This window comes from Musca vetustissima, unplaced genomic scaffold, assembly GCF_032173495.1.
Source record: "Musca vetustissima isolate MV318-11 ecotype Yass unplaced genomic scaffold, APGP_CSIRO_Mvet_v1 utg23084, whole genome shotgun sequence".
Taxonomy (NCBI): Eukaryota; Metazoa; Arthropoda; class Insecta; order Diptera; family Muscidae; genus Musca; species Musca vetustissima.
This window is the reverse complement of record NW_026883647.1, coordinates 35,862-54,962: the sequence shown is the minus strand read 5'-3', so window position 1 is coordinate 54,962 and position 19,101 is coordinate 35,862. Positions and strand designations below refer to the sequence as shown.

The following is a 19,101-nucleotide window of genomic DNA, read 5'->3' as shown; positions in this document are numbered from 1 at the left end:
ACCAGAAAGTATTTTTTTTTCATAGAAGCCCGAAGAAAAAAGTTTTCATATAGGAACCGAACGTTTCTTCTAATAGAAGGCCCTCTTAATATATAACTAGAATAAATAGAACCCCAAAATATTATACAGAAGATCAGAAAATATTCTTGTATATGATACTATGATGTATTTGCTACAGAAGGCCCTTATATATAAAAAAATCAGAAGAAGGTGTTCTATTAAAATCCGAAGCTTTTCTCCCATAGAAGACTAGAAGATCGAGAAGATCCTCTTACACATATAACTGCAATGAATAGAAGCCCAACATATTGTATAGAATATATCAAAATATTCTGTATTTGCATTTTTCTATAGAAAAGCATAAGAAGGTGTTCTATAGAAGTTTTTCTCACAGAAGACTAGAAGATCATTCGAATCAGAAAAATGTCATATATTAATATATATATTATTTATTAATATAAAAATATAAAATATAAATATAATATAAACCAGTGAGCGGAGCAGTATAGTCGGACGGGGCCGACCATACGATACCCTACACAACTACCGCAGAACTCTAACTCTCTGCGAATGTTTATTCCGATTCAGGGTAATATTTCGTGATATTTGTCCGATTAGAGGTCAACAGCACATTTTCCTTACATTTTCGAATACTCAGTACAGCCCTTCTAATTACTTATCCAGATTCCCTTCATGGTGGGTTGTGTTGTGATGTTCGGAACACACAAAAAATTAGGTTTTTGGGTCCATTTCATCCCAATACTATTATGTGATAATCACCGAAAATTGTAGGCGTTGTCCTTGACCATAATTGGAACTTCATGGAAAATTTCAAAGCGATCAGCGCGGTATTTCCGCCCTCTAATGTGGTAATGGGATACTAAATAATATCTGTAAATAACACCTGTAAATATTTGAGTGTAACTCCCAGATCCAAGTAGATACATAACTGTAGTTGGTATCAATTTAAAGGCCAACCACTCCTCTCGGATATGCTATCAACGCGTCTATATCCTTCAGGAGTAAATATATACGCTATAGAATACAAATTTTGTAATTTTTCACACAAAAGTCTGGGTCCATTTGACCCGCTAAATATTGGCCGATCTTTATCAAAACAGCCATGATTATTCTTTGGCCCGACCCCCTTCTCCCCTTTCGCGATGTTCGGGTCATAATTACGGCCTCTGGAGTGGCCAGAAAAACCGACAAAAATTAAGTATTTGGTCCATTTCATCCCCTAAATATTAACCGATCTTTATGAAAAACAATAGGGGTCTTCATTGGGTAGAACCCATCCTACATGCAAAATTTCATGAAGATTGGTCCATATCTGTGGCCTGTATCGTGTTTACAAATTATAATGGACAGACGGACGGACACACATGTCTAGATCGACTCAGCTAGTCGAGATATGACGATCGCTATACTTAAAGGTGGGTCTAGGACCCATATTTCGCGGCATTACAAACTCTTGGGCCTGCACAAAGCTATAATACCCTGACAACATAGTTGTGTAGGGTATAAAAATACATTATATGAATCTTGGTATCCTTAATATGGTTTATTCCTATATACAAATGTCTAATAATACACAGTATTTTTTAAAACGACTTCAAATGTCTATAGAAGGACCCATAAACCATAATTCGAAAAAAAAATAGGATTTTTCGCCACACGGCATCTTTATTAACCACAAAATGAAAGCTAGGTATAAAGACCTAACTCTTTGCTGACATCTTCATTAGACTGCTCCGATCCGGATATCTTTCCTTTCCATACCCATGTCCTGCAATATTGGTCAGATCCTAATGTGGGGGCAAACTCATTTAGGCTGGAGTATTCGCAAGGACATTCGAAACACTTTAAATCAGGATATGTCAAAAGGTGTATAAAAAGAAGTTTTTATACACCAAAAAACCGAAATGGGTATATTAAAATAACGAAAATAGAACGTGGACCACTTCATTATTTTCAAGGAAACCGGAGTGCCAAATTACAGCACCCTCCATTAGAAAATGCTGCTAAAACCTTACACAAAAATGGTGCCTTTATCAAAACTTGGACCGATATATCCCATTTAAAATAACCAAGGCTCAAAACACTGTTTTTTATATTTTTTAAATTTTATATGCATTTCATCTAAGGGTAGAGGGTATAAAAAATTATACAGAATACCAAATGCCTATTTTCATAAAAAATAAATAAAAATAATTCAGCCATTTATTTTGTTTCCACGACCGTCTGGTTTTTGACTCATTATATTCTGATACAATGGCATAGCATACTTTAAGGCGCAAGTAGAAAAAATAGAATCAAGTTTACAAAGTTTTAATTTACCTCTTTGGGGAGATTTTCACATTATTATGATTGAAAGGAATATATTCACTGCCATATTTAAAAAAATATTGTATTTAATTTAAATATACAAATCAATATAGTCACATTAAAAGCAGTCTGGTAGAGAGTGAAAACGCAGACTATTTGCAAGATATTCGATTCGGTAAGATTAAAACCATAATCAAAAAAATTACAATGTTATTCTGATAAAAATGAAAACTATATATATATTTTTAATTCTCAGTAAATTAAAAAAATATATTTCACTGTATAGATTTCAATTTGTACTTCAGTATCAGAACAACAGAGAAATGTTTACAAGCAACCATAAAAAAGAACCGATCATGACCAAACGGAGATTAAATTAAAATAAAAAAAGTAAGTTTTTTTGTGGTTGGTAGGATTTCACAGAAACATGGTACAGGCCTCAAATTTAGGGTTTTTCTTCTCAATATAGCAAACTTTAAGGTTTGTTACTGTAATTTGGAAAAACAAATTATTTATCCGAACTGAATTTGTGAAAAAATAATGCATTTGACTATTCGTGCAAAAATATTATAAAAATTACGCTGTTCTATTAAAATCTTATCTAAATGTAAATACGCAATACTGTTTACAATTAAATTGTACACACAAATATTATAAATTTGTATCTGAAATAATAAAATCTTGTCTTATTTATCACTTCACATTAACAACAAACCAAAACTCATTTTAATTTTGTCAACGATTGAACACAATTTGTAAACTTTAAAAAATAAAAAAAGAAAATTCATGAACCAACCCTATTCATAATTGTAAATATACGTAATATAACAATATATTTTATATACTCACAAATTCTTTTCATCACTGGTCACCGGTTGTGTTTTATATCTATCCTTAAGAAGATCACGACGTATGACACTGGGCTTTAATATTTTCACTGCACCCGTAACATTACCGCCAGCGGCACCGGCACCACCAACATCCATCGACTTATTTGGATCATTTTGTAACGGTGATTCCCATGATGTATTTATGGCCGAATTACTACTACTGGCTGGCGTTGCATTACTTTGATTGTTAAGGAACTTTTCCATCGATTTAATACGATCGGCCACCGATATATTGGCACCCGGCGTCGAGGTTAGACTGGCCACCAAATCGTCAGTGTTTTCTTGTGAGGTAGCAATAGCATTTAGCGCGGCGCCCAAATCTATCACAGGTGTGTGATCTTGACGTTCCAACGAACGTGTACGTCTTTTAAGCATAAATGGTGAGGTTGCCGAGTCACGTTCCGTGTCCGGATCATCGGTGGGTCCCAAAGAGCGTCGTTTCGATGGTGAATCTGTTTTGAGTATGGGTTTAACCAATGGCTCACCATCACTTTCCGAAAATGGATCAAATTCAAATTCCTCTCGGCTGGATTTACGAGATGTTTTGAGTATAGGTTTGATTTCATGTTCATCCGAATCGCCAGAGGATTTTTTCTTTAGTATTGGTTTTGGTGGTTTGACTGCATCGTCACTGGTTGAGGTTTCTAGTTTGAGTATGGGTTTTATGTCATACTCCTCATTGCTGGGTGTAAAACTGACATCCTCGCCAAAGGAGACATTTTCTCCCGGTTCATTTGCCGACAGCTCTGCTGCAGCTAAAATAACAGCTTGTGATATGGACACATGTTTGGTGGCATGTTGAGCAAGATCGGAGGGTGTGGAAGTTGAATCCTTCTTCTTGAGTATGCTGTGTGGATGTTGCGATTCACCAGAACTTCCTCCACCCATGGCACCACTGGCCGATGGGCAGCCATCACTTTTAAAGCTATCATAGCTGCTTTGTTTTAGAATGCCCTGAGGACCCTGAGTTAAGGAACAATTGCCATTGGCTGCAGTTTCTTCTAGAGAATTACGGCGAGCCGACTTTATGAAGATGCTACGCTCATCGGGTGAATGTGAACGTGAATAGTAACGTGATTCATCAAGGGAAGAACGTTTCTTAAGAATTCCAGCCCGTTTCTGTTTTGAGGGAGTATCCATGACAGTGGCCGAAAATGTGACTGGGGATGCATTACTTGATGCTGAACTGGATTCACATGCCGATAGATGGTCTTTCTTCTTGAGAATGGAGACAATTTGATTATTCGACTGTTGTGGGGTATTGTTGAGGGGATCATCGGTACTTTTACGCCTTAGTATGGGTGAAAGTTTTGGAGGTTCAAAGCTGGATTCACGTTCTATACTGCGAGCCTTAAGCATACGTTGTGAACGCAAAATACCGCCTAACTTAGAACGTTCTAGAACATCAGAACCATTTTGATCGACATGTTCCATGGGATCAGGTTCATAGTAAATACGTTCTTCTTGGTGGAAAGTTGCATGTTTGCCAGGTGAGCTACGATTGGCTTCATCGGTCGATTCTCGCTCCTGACTGGTGCGAAGACGATTCATGGTTCTGGTTAAATCGCTGATTGCACTGGCCGCGCTTTCCGAGCAATCATTGGCAATTTCAGCAATTTTGATAATTTCCGCTAAATCACTGCGGGTGCGTTCGTTCAATTTGCGATTGACTTCATCGGTACGTTGTTTGCGGAGTTCTCCAATGGCCACTGTATCACAGCGACGACTAACTTTTTGCAACACAGGACCAGCCGTTTTACTGTTGTTACTGCTACTGGGTGGCGATGATGATTCCTTAACTTGTTTGGGACTTGCAGTTTGAGCACGACGTCGATTTGCCATGGCATTGGCGTTGGAAGCCTGATCCAAGCCTCTTCGGGCCAATTCCATGTGATAGGACAAATCGTTGCGCGAACTGGGTTTGGGAGGAGAGTTGCTGGGCTGAGTCTTAGAGGGAGAGGTGAGCAATTCCTTAACTGCGGCACCGGCATCATCCGATGGCACCAAAGTTCGAGCCATTCCCAATTCACGACGTTTGCGTCGTCGGGCAGCTGTTTCATCTGAGAAGTGGAAAACATTCTTTATTAATTATTTATTAAAATATTTTTATATAAATTGCTATTGTATAGATTTTATATGTATATAACACACTTAAGAACATATTCACATACATGCAACATTAGAAATTCCATAGAATTGACATTGAAAACAAACATATTTTACACAAACCACATCCTGGGTTAGAACAAGACATGTGTTTTCGGATAGATTATTTTTGCCATTGGAAGAATGATTGTGTGGATGATGGCGATGGTGATGTTGATGAAGGGTAAATGTTTTCAAATGTAAATGTTTTAATATCGAATTTGTAGTTGTTGTTGTCGATGATGTTATATCATTTCGTGGTAATTTCAACGATTGCATAACGAACGATTCCGTGCGTTTGGTTGGACACACCGCTTTTGTGTTCGTTGCAAGTTACCCGCACAGACTAAATGTGGTTAGCATTGTAAACTTTTATTATACCTTAATAATGAAAAGTAAATATTGAAGATAATAATTTGAGAAAAAACAAAATAGTTTCATTTGCAAAAATATTTTTTGCATGTTTATCTTAATTTGATTAAGAGGTGTTGCCATGCTTGTGTGACAATTATATCTACCAATTTGTTTTTTTCTCCCAAAAGATAAAAATTTAAAATATATAAAAATTTCAATTAAAAATGTGATATTTTTATGTGATTTTTTTTAAAAACATTTTTTGAAGTATGGAGATATAGGCGTGGATTTTAAGACTATTTTTGCTGGACTGTGTTATAGGTGTGTAAATTAAAAATGTTATAGTTGTGTGTATCCAAGTCTTTCAAAGTGTGAATTGGTATGTCTTCCACATATGGTGGTGTGTATATTATAAACGGATAATGATTATAAAAACTGAACTAAATTCCTTAAGATTTCCAACATAATATTCAAGAATTTCCAAAGTCAGTACTCGTATTTGTGAAAAGTAAGGAGGCCTATAGTTCAACATTTATTTTATTTTCAATGGCTAATCAATCTATACTATAGATTGATTCAAAATTTATTCAAACTGTAGTTGTAGGTTTTCTTTTGTTATTCATCAATCATTAGTGCGCCCATGCTCCTAAATTCATGAATGGAAAAAATCCCCAACTAACAAGAATCCGACCAATTTTTTAATGATTTTAATTGACCGTCACAATTTTTAATGGCATTGCAGCCTACTTAAATACACTGTCTTTACAAAGTTATCACTATTTTACTTATATTTGCCATCATCAACATCACCATGTTCATCATCATGGTTTTTCATCGTCATAGTTGTCTTGGGTTATGGGTTCGGTTTTTTTTTTGGGAAGTGGGCGTTCTTCAATTAAATTTTATGGTTTAGTAATGAAATCAAAATCATTGGAGCGTATTACAGACAAATTGTAAGTTTTTCTTTGCTTGTGGTTGAATATGTAAAATAAAAAAATGAAATTATGAAATCACTTCAGTTACACCCATTTTCAATCGATTGGTAGTAGTTTATGTACTGAAGACATTGAGTATGCAATTTGTAATAATCAAATTTAAACAATGTTTGAGAAGTTATCGCAGTGGTTCGGTATATTATTTAGTTAACTAGTAGTATAGTTGTGGTAACCAAATATAAATATTTAAAGAAAATGTGTATGTAATTGAAATTTTGTAACAATTTTTAGTTTGTTATAGAAGGTAATAAATGAGGGGTGAACGGAGTGTTTTAGCTTAGAAAAGTTTTTCTTTAGTTCATTTTTATTTATAAGAAGCATAAAATAATTTTTGAGATCGGTATCAATACATACATGTTGGAAATGTTTTATCTATCTATATAACTTTCGTTTCAATTTAGAGTGATATTTTATGAGAGAATAACAAACATTTTTTTGGTAAGAACTATTGACATGGTCTGAAAATTACATTACATGTCTATCAGATTAATAAAAATATTTCCAAATTTATTTAATGATTTTTGTCTTAGACAATGGAATGACCGGTCGTCGAATATGCCAATAAAATCGGAGAAATGATTGAAGTTGACCGGCATGTTAGCAATCGTAACATCGCCCAGGAGCTAAAAATCGACCATAAAACTGTTTTAAACTATTAACCATAGCTGGAAACTCGATGTTTGGGTACCTCACCAATTAACAGAAAAAAAATATGATGGATAGAATTTCCATCTGCGAAGTCTTGGCCAACGAAATGAGATAGACCTATATCTTAAACGGATGGTGACTCGAGATGAATAATCACATACGATAACCCTGTGCGAAAACAATCGTGATCGTGAACACCAATTAACAGAAAGAAAATAGAATGGATCGAATTTCCATCTGCGAAGCCTTGGCCAAACGGAATGAGATAGACCCATTACTTAAACGGATGGTGATTGGAGATGACTGATAATAAATAATCACCTTCCAACCCAGTTCAGCTATGCATTTGGTGGGACCGGAAGGTGGTTAATTATTATGATTTGCTTCCATATGTCCAAACGCTAAATTCTGATCTCTACTGTCAACAACTGGACCGTTTGAAAACACCAATTGACCAGAAACGGCCAGAATTGGCCAACACCGGGACAACGCTATGCCACACATCTACAATGACTTGCCAGAAAGTTCGGGAGCTTGGTTGGCTCCAAGCATCCGCCATTGCATCTTTTTAAAAAAATTTAAAAAATTTCTTTAATAATAAAACATTGGTTTCTAGGGAGGATTGTGAAAATCGACTACTAGAGTTTTTTTTTTCAAATATAGAGCAGGATTTTTATGAGAAAGACATTATGAAGTTACTATTAAAATGACAACAAATCATAAAACAAAACAGTGCATATGTGGTCCAAATCGGACATTCCGAAGCATGTTAATAAAGTGCTATAGTTCATATACAAATAATGGATTTCTTTTCTCAAAGCTAATATTTATGAGGGATATCCATAAAAAAATTTACAAATAATTTTGAGAAAAAAATTACAATTTTTGGAGACTATTACCTACATTAAAAAAACATTATGCATAAAAAATACCATCTAATAACAGATGTGAATACATTTTGAAGGTCTTGGTCTTATATGTACAGAACTATACATTTCATAGTTTCAAAAGTCAAACATTGACGAAAATGTATCGCTTAACTATCCCAAAACCTTTAAAAAAAATCTACCACAGCCACATATCTTGCTTTAGGATGAGATTATGGTTTACACAATCGTCCAGAAACGCAAGCAATTGACAAAATTGTGATGAAATTTGAAGAGACTGGAGCGGTTAAAAATAGTGTATATTGTAAAAATATCGCTGATGTAAGTGAGCGACCCGCATGTGTCGATTCCTCGTCGTTCTCAGGAATTGGGACTGTCTTACGGCATATCAAGGCACAATTTGCATTTAGATCTACATCCACATTCATATAAAGTCCAGATACGTGGAATGTGTGCTTGAAAAACAGTCGGTGGACGGAAAATGTTTAAACTAAATTTTCTTGTGCGATGAAGTACATTTCTCACTCGGTCGGTATGTTAATAAATAAAATTGTTGTATTTGTAGGTCTGAGAAACCTCAAATAATTGAAGAAATGTCATTACAGCAAAAAATCGATGTTTGTGCCATCTTTGGTTCGTTGGTGTGATTGGGCCTTAATTCTTCGAAAATGACGATGGAACGGCTGTCATCGTCAATTCGGAACATTATGGACATATGTGGTTTCAACAAGACGTTCTTGCATGCCACACAACACAAGCGATTATGTTTTCATTGCAACAGACATTCCCTGGTCACGTAATTTCTCGTATTGGCGATATCATCTGGTCAAGATCATGCGATGCAATTAAACCTTCAACTCTTGAGCACTTAAAACCCAACATTCGTCAAGTTACGACTAAGATACCGCACAATACGCAACAAAAAGTAGTCTGAAATTACCTCAAAAGAATCAATGAATGTTTCAAAAAAAATGTCAACTTTTAAACTTATCTCTTTACAGAATAGATTTATTATAACGTTTATGAGGCTTTCTATTATTGGAATACGTTTATGATTTATTAATCTTTAGAAGATTTCTATTAAAACTGGTGGAGGTATTGCTGCTCTAGAACATTAAATGCTTTCTAAAGCATACCACAATAATGTCTATAATTTATAGTATACTTTTAGGAGGAATTGTGTTTTATCAGTGTTTGAAACGTTTTTCTTCAAAATACTTTTTCTTTTACATTCAGATACATATACATAAATGACGGTTGTAAAGTCCTATATGAATATCTGAATAGTATCTGAATTTATACATAAATTAAATGAAGATTTTTATGCAGCATATTGGATGTGTCCCTTAAAGATCAGTAGAGTTCTGAAGCATACCAGAATAATATATGTAATCTATAGAATGCTTTTGGGAGGAATTGTATTTAATCAGTGTCTGTTTCTAGGGTGTATTTTCCTATACGTCCAGAGTTATATATGATATTCATAAACATAATTTTTACTGAAGTTATCAGCGTGGACTTTTTAATTCATATCATGGATTATCTGTATTTTAAAAAGTCATTCAAAGGACCTTTATTTTAGGAGATACTTTTTATTTTATGTTTATCGTCTTTTTAGGATTGCTAATATTTACAGTTGATTTTTGATAGAATATTAATAATATTCTCAGAAATTAATGTAAAAATTCACATCTACGGAGGCACTCTACCTTATAAAGATGTTTTCGGAATATATAATATTTTACACAATATTAGAGTTTTCTACCAAATTTTGGGTTTTTGTAAAATCTCTGAAGAAGGTTAACAATATATAGAATCTATTGTTTTAGAGGTTTGTTGAAATGTAAAGACATATAGTAGACATACTTTCTATTGTAGACTTTATCATTTCGTCGATTCTATAAAAACCTTCATGACACCTTTAGAATCACAACTAGGTTGTATTAGTCCTTGTTGTGATTACCTTCTACCGTTTAAGGTATGTACCAAATAGAGTTCCTTTCAAATTCTGTAGGATTCTATATAATTTTTATATAAAATATCTATTTCTAAATATTTCCGTTAACGTTCTATTGAAGGAAGTCTTCAAAGGTGTACAATGTGTAAAGATTTTAGATGTGAAAATGTTTTTGATTTTAGATGTACTTCTTAAAAATAAGAACTTTGTAATCTTAACGAGATTTTTCTATATATATATATATATGGAAGTATATATTATTTCTTAAAAGAAAATAAGTTCGTATAAAGGCCTTAATTTTTTTAGAAACTATTTTGGGAAAAACTCAAATGTTTATTTGATCTATTCGTAAATAAGTAGTCGGTGCTTAGAATCTGCATTCATTACAATCCCCCTTCAGACTTACCACTATCTTGAATCGGTTCATCAGTTTGTGAACGATTCAAATTTGATTTACGTTTCGATGATTTATCACGTTCCTCTGGTCGGCGGGGTGAACGATCATACTGTGAAGAAATTTTGGTAAGAACATGTTAATAAAATAAATACCATCAAATATTCGAGTTACTTACATTTCTACTCCTATGTACCGGACTTAGTTCTGGTGGTGGTTCATTAGCTGTCAATAGACTTGACGAGGATGATCTTCTCTTTTCCTTGGCATCATTTTGCATGGTTGAACAACGTGGACGTATCATGGGACCATTATCATCGTCATCATCCTCTATGGGTAAATCATGAATTTCCATAAAATCCACATCAATATCATCGTGAGCCAAAGGATTGGGTGAGGTTGGCATAGCCGCCGCACCACTTGACTTATTCATAGTTGTTATTTGTTTTTGTGGTGATTTCGGTGATGTGGGTACCTTTACTGTACATTCAACAGAGTTGGTGGTGGTCGATTTATTTTTAGGTGATTTCGGTGAATTGACATTCGAACGTGGGCTAGTCGATTTCGTTGCAGCGGTACAGTGCAATTCATTTAAATTTTGCTTTACCGCTGACACCGACATCGATGGTACCAATTTTTTGGTGCGATTTGTTGGCGAACAACTATTAGGCATTTGCCGATTATTATGTTCGCCCTCAGATCCACTGGGTGTCGGTTTATCGGAGGATATTGCCGCCGAACGTTGTTTATTCGGTGATGTTGGAGAGGTAAAATATTGTGATTGAGGTTGATGCTGGTTTTGTTGAGTTAATTCGCCCTTTTTCTTATCTAAAGATGATTTGATTTTGGTTTTTCGGTGGGGGGAAGAAGAAGATAAAAATAGGAAAAGGGAAATATGCGGTTAGTGTTAGTTACTGAGAGTGTTAGCAAGTAAAAAAATAAAACAAGTGTTTTTAAAATATATCAGTTTCATGCATAAGCATATATTTTTGTTAAGACATATTAAGAAGAAACAAATAAACAAACATACGAAAACATATATTAGAGGTTTGGTATTACAAATTAGTGATGGGAATTATATGGACACACATTTTATTCAACCCTTTAAGACCGGAATACACTTAAATCTTCCTTGATGTTTTTTTATTATTTTTTATTTTAACCTAAAATGTGGAAATTGGATCCACATTTTAATTGTGATTTGACTGTTAAAAGGCTTTGTTATTTTATAGGGAATTTTTAGCTTTTTTTAAGAAATATGAACTTTTTATAATGCAATTTTACACAGGGTTTTTGTTGATACGTTGATATTATATAAACCACTTTATACAATAATTCGTACTGTAAAAGTGAAAAGGCACCTATAGAATTTTGAGAATTTTCAAATCATAACATTTTTTTAAATTAAAGATACTATTAAATAAAACATTTTAAATTTATTTCAATAATTTGTAAAAATTAAATAGACCCCTATTTATTGATAAAAGAAAATGGTAATTCCACTAAATATGATCTGAGATGAATATTTCGAGGAGTTAAAAATCCACCATACATAAAATGACGAACATAAAATCTATATCCCAAACCAAAGACATTTGTCATAATTATTTATTTGTTTTTTTTTTCTGAAATAATAATTGTTTGCTATTTAGGGTAATAGGTTAACTTAATTAAGTTATGGCTTATAGTTTTTAGCTGGTCAATAAGCTAATTTAGTTTTAATGGAGTATTTCTCATACGAGGCACACCAAACAAGTTCATGTTCTAATTGCTGAGATAATCAATAAACAAATATGTTGAAACAAGTTCCAAACTAATGGTTAATAGAAGTTTTCAAATAAAGGCTGTTATTTGTCAGGTGATAGAATTTTAGTTTATAAAATATAATTTGTTTTCATTTGGGAAATATCGATGAGTCCGATTATGGTTGCACATCCTGTCAAATAATTGATTTTGTAGGAAATAATTGTGGAAACACTTTTTACCGCACTGTGGTACAGGGTATTTTGTCTTTGTGCATATGTTTGTAACAGGCAAAAGGAAACAAGATATGCCGATAGTTCTTTTTGAGAATATTTGGCCCTAGGACGAATTCTATTGAATTTGAAAAAATCGGTTAGATTTAGATATAGTTCCGATACATAGTTTTGTCTGATTCCACAATAGTTCACCCAAGTCACAATATCAGATCGATTAAGACAAAATTTTGCACATCGTACTTAATTAAGTAAATATTGACGTATATTAAGTTTTAAAGAAATTGGTTAATATTTAGATGTATCGCCCATATATATTTTCCTCCGATTATATGTAAATGGTGCACCAATTTTCCGAATGAGACAAAATTTTGTTGAAATCGGTTAGGATTTAGAAATATCTGCCCCATATATATTTTCCTCCGATTTTATGTAAAAGGCGCACCGAACTTTCAAAGTTTGCCCGAAACAAATCACATATTTCATTCCGTCCGATGTCATGATGCTTCAAAAATACTACGTCTTTTACAATAATAATCTTAATAGCATCTCTTGCGACTGTATAACTTTTTTACTTTCCTTACTGGTTTCACTTGGATTGAGACACCTTCAAAAAGTGGGTTAAAAAAAAAATCGTTGACCTTGCATTTTTTAAATTTACGTTTTACGTTTTGGCCGCCCAAAAAGGCTCTGGTTTGAGTTATGGACCAATCTTCACCAAATTTTGCATGGAGGAAAGGTTCGTCCCAATGAAGACCCATATTATTTTTGGTAAACATCAGTTAATATTTAAGGGATGAAATGGACCAAATACTTATTTTTTTGTCGGTTTTTCTGGTCGCTCCAGAGGCCGCAGTTATGGTCCGAACATCGTGAAATTTTACATGGAGAAGAGGATCGTGCCAAAGAATAAGCATGCCTGTTTTGATAAAGATCGGTCAATATTAATGGACCCTGACTTTTGTGTGAAAAATTACAAAATTTTTATTCTGGGGCGTATATACTTGATCCTGAAGGACATAGATTCAAGAAGTTGATATTATATCCAAGAGGAGTGGCTGGCCTTTAAATTGGTACAATTTTTTTTGGACTTATGGGAGTTACACTTGGATATTTACAGGTAGTTACGTATTCAGATATTATTTAGTACGCCCATAATTTTCGGTAATGATCAGATAACTATTTTGGGATGAAGTGGACCGAAAACTTAATTTTTTGTGTTTATTTCGAGTCGATCTATAGGCCACAATTATAAGCCGAACATCACAGAAGGGCTGTACTGAATATTAGTAGGATTCGGAAAAGGAAGAGAGGCCGTTGACCTCTTATCCGGAAAAATATCACGAATGTAAGAGTTCCGTGGTATTTGTGTAGGGTATCGTATGGTCGTTTTATGTAGAAAATTATATGATTTTCTCATAGAGAAGATGAACTATTCTTATATGGACAATTTTCTTTCACTGCAATATTTCTTTATCAGTTGCTGCCGTTCTGCGACCTGATGACTTTTATTGATTTCTAATTAGATTGCGGCATGCCCTGAAGACCTAAGTGGAAACCCCATTCTCACATTAAACAATTATTTATCAATATTATCCAGTCGACATGATCCACACTTGAGCGTTATCAAATTGTGCAGGATGGAATCAATGCTGGTGGAAAAAACTTCTATAGGATGCCCATACCCATAGGATGTCTCTATCTCAATGTATGTGAAGATCTTATATATGTTCGCTCACGACATCAATGTTCTGTGGCACGACGGCCTTTGCGAAAAAGGTTCACGATTGAATTCAAAGCACATTTTCATGGTGCTTTAAAACTAAACAAAGATGCTAATACATCGATGCACTCTTGTCCCTATAATCCACGTCAAAAGTTGTACAAAAAAATCGTACGTATTTCATTTTTTTTCTTTTTTTCTCAATTTTGGTTTCAATGTCACTGTACACAGCACAGCACATGGTGGCACGATTTTGCTAAGACATGGCCGAAAAGACCCCTTTCAATGAGTCAATAGAGGGTTTAAGATTTAAGTCAATATTATTTCTTGAGGCACTATAACAGGTTAAACAACACCTCGTATAGTGCCTCGATAAATAATATTGACTTAAAACTTAACGCCCCATCCGACTTATATAATGGGGTATTGCGGTCCTGTCTCAGCATAAACGTTTGAACATGTGCTGTGTTGCTTACAGTGACTTTAGAAAAATAGAAATTGGAATTACGATATTTTTCTCAACTTTCGCATCGATGTACTAACTAGAATGTTTGTATGGTTATGAAACACCATTTGGTATCAAATTCTATTGGGTCTCAGAATGAACAATTTGCAAATATTTTGTCCGCTTAGACGTGGTTATAAAAGAAATCCCGGCCTACTGGCTGGCGTTGGGGATATATGTATACGTTGTCTGCAAGTTTTATAAATAAATTATTGATTAATTATTTAGGAAATTGTTAATAATTTTCTAGACTGTTAAAAATGCTTAGCCCCCTTGGAAACCGTATTAACAAACTACTCCCCTCTCCAAAAAATTAGAAATTTATATACACTGTTAAAAAAAGATTAAAAACAAATTGTATTACTGGTTTCAAAACTGTTAGAACTTATTAATGGGAAAAACTAATTTTAAAATAATAAAAAATAATAATATTTTGGAATTTTCCCAAAATACACATTGCAATTAATGCCAACAATTAGGAAATATTTTTATTTGATTAATTGTTAGTTTCAAATAAATCTCTGAAGGGGAGAAAAATTCGAAAAACAGAACAAAACATAAACTCACCCAGTGCGGCGGCACGTAAACGTGTAGTTTTTGTTGTACGCACTGACAAAGAACAATTATTGTTATTATTATTATTGGGTGACAGTGGCGTAGTCACAGAGGAGCATACAGAAGATGAATTACTATTACCACCCACAATGGTGGGGGCAGCAGCAGTGTTAAGTGGAAATTGTTGTTTTCCCTCATTTGAATACTGTAATTCAGCTAGAATCGTTGCCGTTGTCGTTGTTTTTGTTGGTGTTGTCGTTACTGTTGAACATTGAGTCGTTGATGGTGTTGTGATGGGTGGTGATGGTGTTGTTGTCGATGGTGTTTTGATAGTGTTAGTACCAGCCGGTAATGGCATTTTATTTGCGGTATTAATTAAAAGCGGCGACAAAGGACATTTGCGTAATTTTGGCGATGAACTACTACAGTTTGCAGGATATTTACGCTGCTTTAAAACCGATGAACTTGTGGGCATGGCATAACTATTGTTGCCAATTAGACAATTGCTATGGTAACAATTGTTGCTGTTGTTGTGATGCTGAGAACTATGACCTATTTTTGTTGATGATTTTTGGCCAACAGCAGCACCAGCAGCATTACTAAAATCCAATAATGGCTGCTGATGTTCTTGCCGATGATATTGAATTTCCATGGCAACTTTTGATGATGATGGCGATGATGACAAAACGGGGTAGGCAGTATTGTCAAAAGGATTTAAACTAGCAATGCTATTGGTAGGGGAACAGCCGGTAGCTACTAAAGAAGTTGGGTAATTTATAATTTAATTTCAATAAATAATAAAATAAATTTAATTAATTAAAAAATATATCATTCACTTTGAAAATGATTTGCAAAGATCACAATAATGATTGAAAGGTATGTAACGAAATTGCTGATTATCTACACGAAGAAGAAATATATAAATCGGAAATTTAACAATATTTTTTGGGAATTCTCATAATATAATTAAAAATGCAATTTTTTATGAAAATCAGATATATTATGAAATAAAAGCATCTCTTTTTATTCTATACTCTTTATGTGATAAATATAAAAAATCTAACAATTATTTTAGACTTCAAGTTTCCAATAAGATCAGCTGTTTTGAAAATATGAATTGAATGTGTCTTGCATACTTTTAGGCAACTATGAGATGTGTATTTTCTCAATTTCGTATATTTGCAGGATGATCAATGTTGGTGTCAAAAGCTATGACAAGAATATAAAATACTAATATGCCCAGAAATTAAAAAAAGTACTTTTGATCGTAAATGCAAAGTTGTGAGTTAAAATAAGTTTGTTTATGGAAAGTCTTTCAAATAAAGTACGAACGTGCTCCAATCCGCAACACCGACCAGAAAGAGATAAAATTAAATTTATTATATGTGACGACTTTGTTCACGAGATATACGAAAAGTATCAATGGAGTTTATATCTCTCGAAAGGGATTTTTGTGAAAGGGATTAAAAGGTTTAGAAGCCTAGAATGTATTATTAGTATATGAGAAGAAACTCAGAAGGTCTTCTTTTATAAAATAGAGTGTCGTTTTCTTTAATAAAACACAATTCCTTATTCTATAGAATAGCAAACGACAGTGCAAGACCAGAAGTTTTCTTCTATAGAAATTCATTAAGGGCTCTTTTATAGAACACCAGTGGGCGCTTTCATTCTTAAGTACCAGAAGGATTTTCTGCAATAGAAGTTCAGTTTCATTTTCTACAATACCGAAAGGCCTTTCTCTACAGAAGACTAGAAGGTCAAGAAAACCAAAAGGTCATTCGTTGAAGAAGACCTAGAGGTATTTGATTTGAAAAGACCATGCCAGATCTTCGTTAATATGATACCAGGAGGTATCTTTCAATATAAAAGCAGATGTTTTTCTTCAACGGAAGAAAGCTAGATCTTCTTCTTAAGAATTATAAAAATGTGACCTAGTATAAGATAACAAAAGGTCCAGTTTTTAGATACCAGAAATATTTTTTCTATAGCACACCAGAAGTTTCATCTCTAGACTTGCCTTGAAGGCCTTTTTCAAGAAGAATCGCAAGTCCCCTCAGAGGATCAGATGTTAATCTTTAGATCATATCAGAAGGTATTCTTTTATGGAAGAAGTAGACAATTTTGCTTCTATGGAATACCAGACCGTCTACTTTTGTTGAAGATCCGAAGGTCTTCTTTTAAAGAAGGTCAAAAGGTTCATATTCATAAAAAATTAGATGGGTCTCTTCTATACAACATCAACAGCATTTCCTCTTTCGGATGATGAGAAAGTATTGTTATATACATTTGTCATTCATACAGGATTTTTTGTAGAAAATCAATAGCCAATCTTCTGAATGAAACCTCCTGATATTTCCATATAGAAAAACCAGTCGGTAGAAGAATAATAGGTTATTTTTGTGTAGAAGAAGACACCGGAAACTATTGTAAAGAACAATATCGATTTTTTTTTACAGAAGACGATCCTAAGTATCAGACTTCTAATGTAGAAGACCAGAAGGTTTTCTTGTAGAGAAGACCAGAAAACCTTTTTCCTTAGAAGACTAGCAGATTTTCTCTCAGAGAAGAGCAACAACTATTTTTGTATGGAAAGTTATCATCCACTACCAGATGTTGTAACGTGACTGCTATATTTTACACCATTTTATTATATACCTCTGGTTAATATAATACTAGGATACCTACATTTAAGCAACTCACTTTGCAACCATAATAACTAGATAATAGACTTCAATGAACCGTCATGAAGCTATTGTTGAGACATGGGAAAATAATTCTCATTCACTTTGTGATGTCGTACCGATAAAAGTTGATTTCGACCTACGATATGAAGTTTTTATTACATCCAATTAGACTGAATGGAAAATGAAGGTTTCCGATCAACATACGTGTGTTTAATTTGGTATCTCGCCGGAAAGAGCTTGGCCGAGTTTTTTGCTAGAGCAAAAAAGAGCTTGGCCGGAGAAGTTAGGGATACGTAGTTGAGCGTTAAAATCGACTTTTAGACTTTTCGATTTTTGCCACTGACCAAAAAGTCGATTTTTAGACTTTTCGACTTTTGCCTTTGACTAAAAAGTCGTCTTTTCGATCTGTCGATTTTGTCAAACTTTTTCAGGATCGATTTTCGTCTTTTAACAACTAATGAAAAATCGCCTAAAAATTCAATTATCTACAGGAATTGTTGTCAACAGAGAAAATAAAATTCTGGAACGTGTACAATAATTTTTGTACAAAAAAATCGATCTTGAAAAGTCGACTTTGCGATTTTCTCAAAGGTCTAAAGTCGACTTCGACTTTTAGACTTTTTAATACAAAAAGTCGATTGGTCGAAAGTAGATTTACTTATCCCTAGGAGAGGTCATGCTTTGTTTTTATTTATTTAATTCAGAATTCAAGAGTTCCTGGCTCACAGTTTTATAATGGTATTTCGATTTCAGGTACAAGACTTTAGAGCTCCAACCGAAGTTACCAATGTGAACTAGTCCTGAGTTCCTAAGTAAGCCTTAATAAAGTAGCATGGGAAGGTGATACTAAATAAACAAATAAAAATTATCCAAACTCCATGCCGATGCAATTTTGAAATTGAAAACTCATTCAGCTTAGCCAACTTAAATCGCTCACTGTCAGCTGATTTATTCGCAGCTCGAGTTCCTAACACACAATCAATGTTTCGATATAATACCAAATATCAGCCCGATCAATTTTAGATATCACGAAGACCTTAGATACATTCTCCAGAGATCT

General features: G+C 33.9%; 1 protein-coding gene across 1 annotated transcript in view; it reads right to left on the bottom strand.

The window, feature by feature from the left end:
- The window catches only part of LOC133330569 (mucin-2), a 254,746-nt gene that overhangs the window by 208,093 nt on the left and 27,552 nt on the right, over positions 1–19,101 (bottom strand). Inside the window, exons 3-7 of the mRNA XM_061539007.1 lie at positions 15,370–16,110; positions 10,777–11,426; positions 10,611–10,710; positions 4,796–5,278; positions 3,178–4,555 (exon numbers count right to left, since the gene is read on the bottom strand). Of these exons, the coding sequence (XP_061394991.1) occupies positions 3,178–4,555; positions 4,796–5,278; positions 10,611–10,710; positions 10,777–11,426; positions 15,370–16,110 (3,352 nt within the window). The remainder of the gene's footprint in view (positions 1–3,177; positions 4,556–4,795; positions 5,279–10,610; positions 10,711–10,776; positions 11,427–15,369; positions 16,111–19,101) is intronic.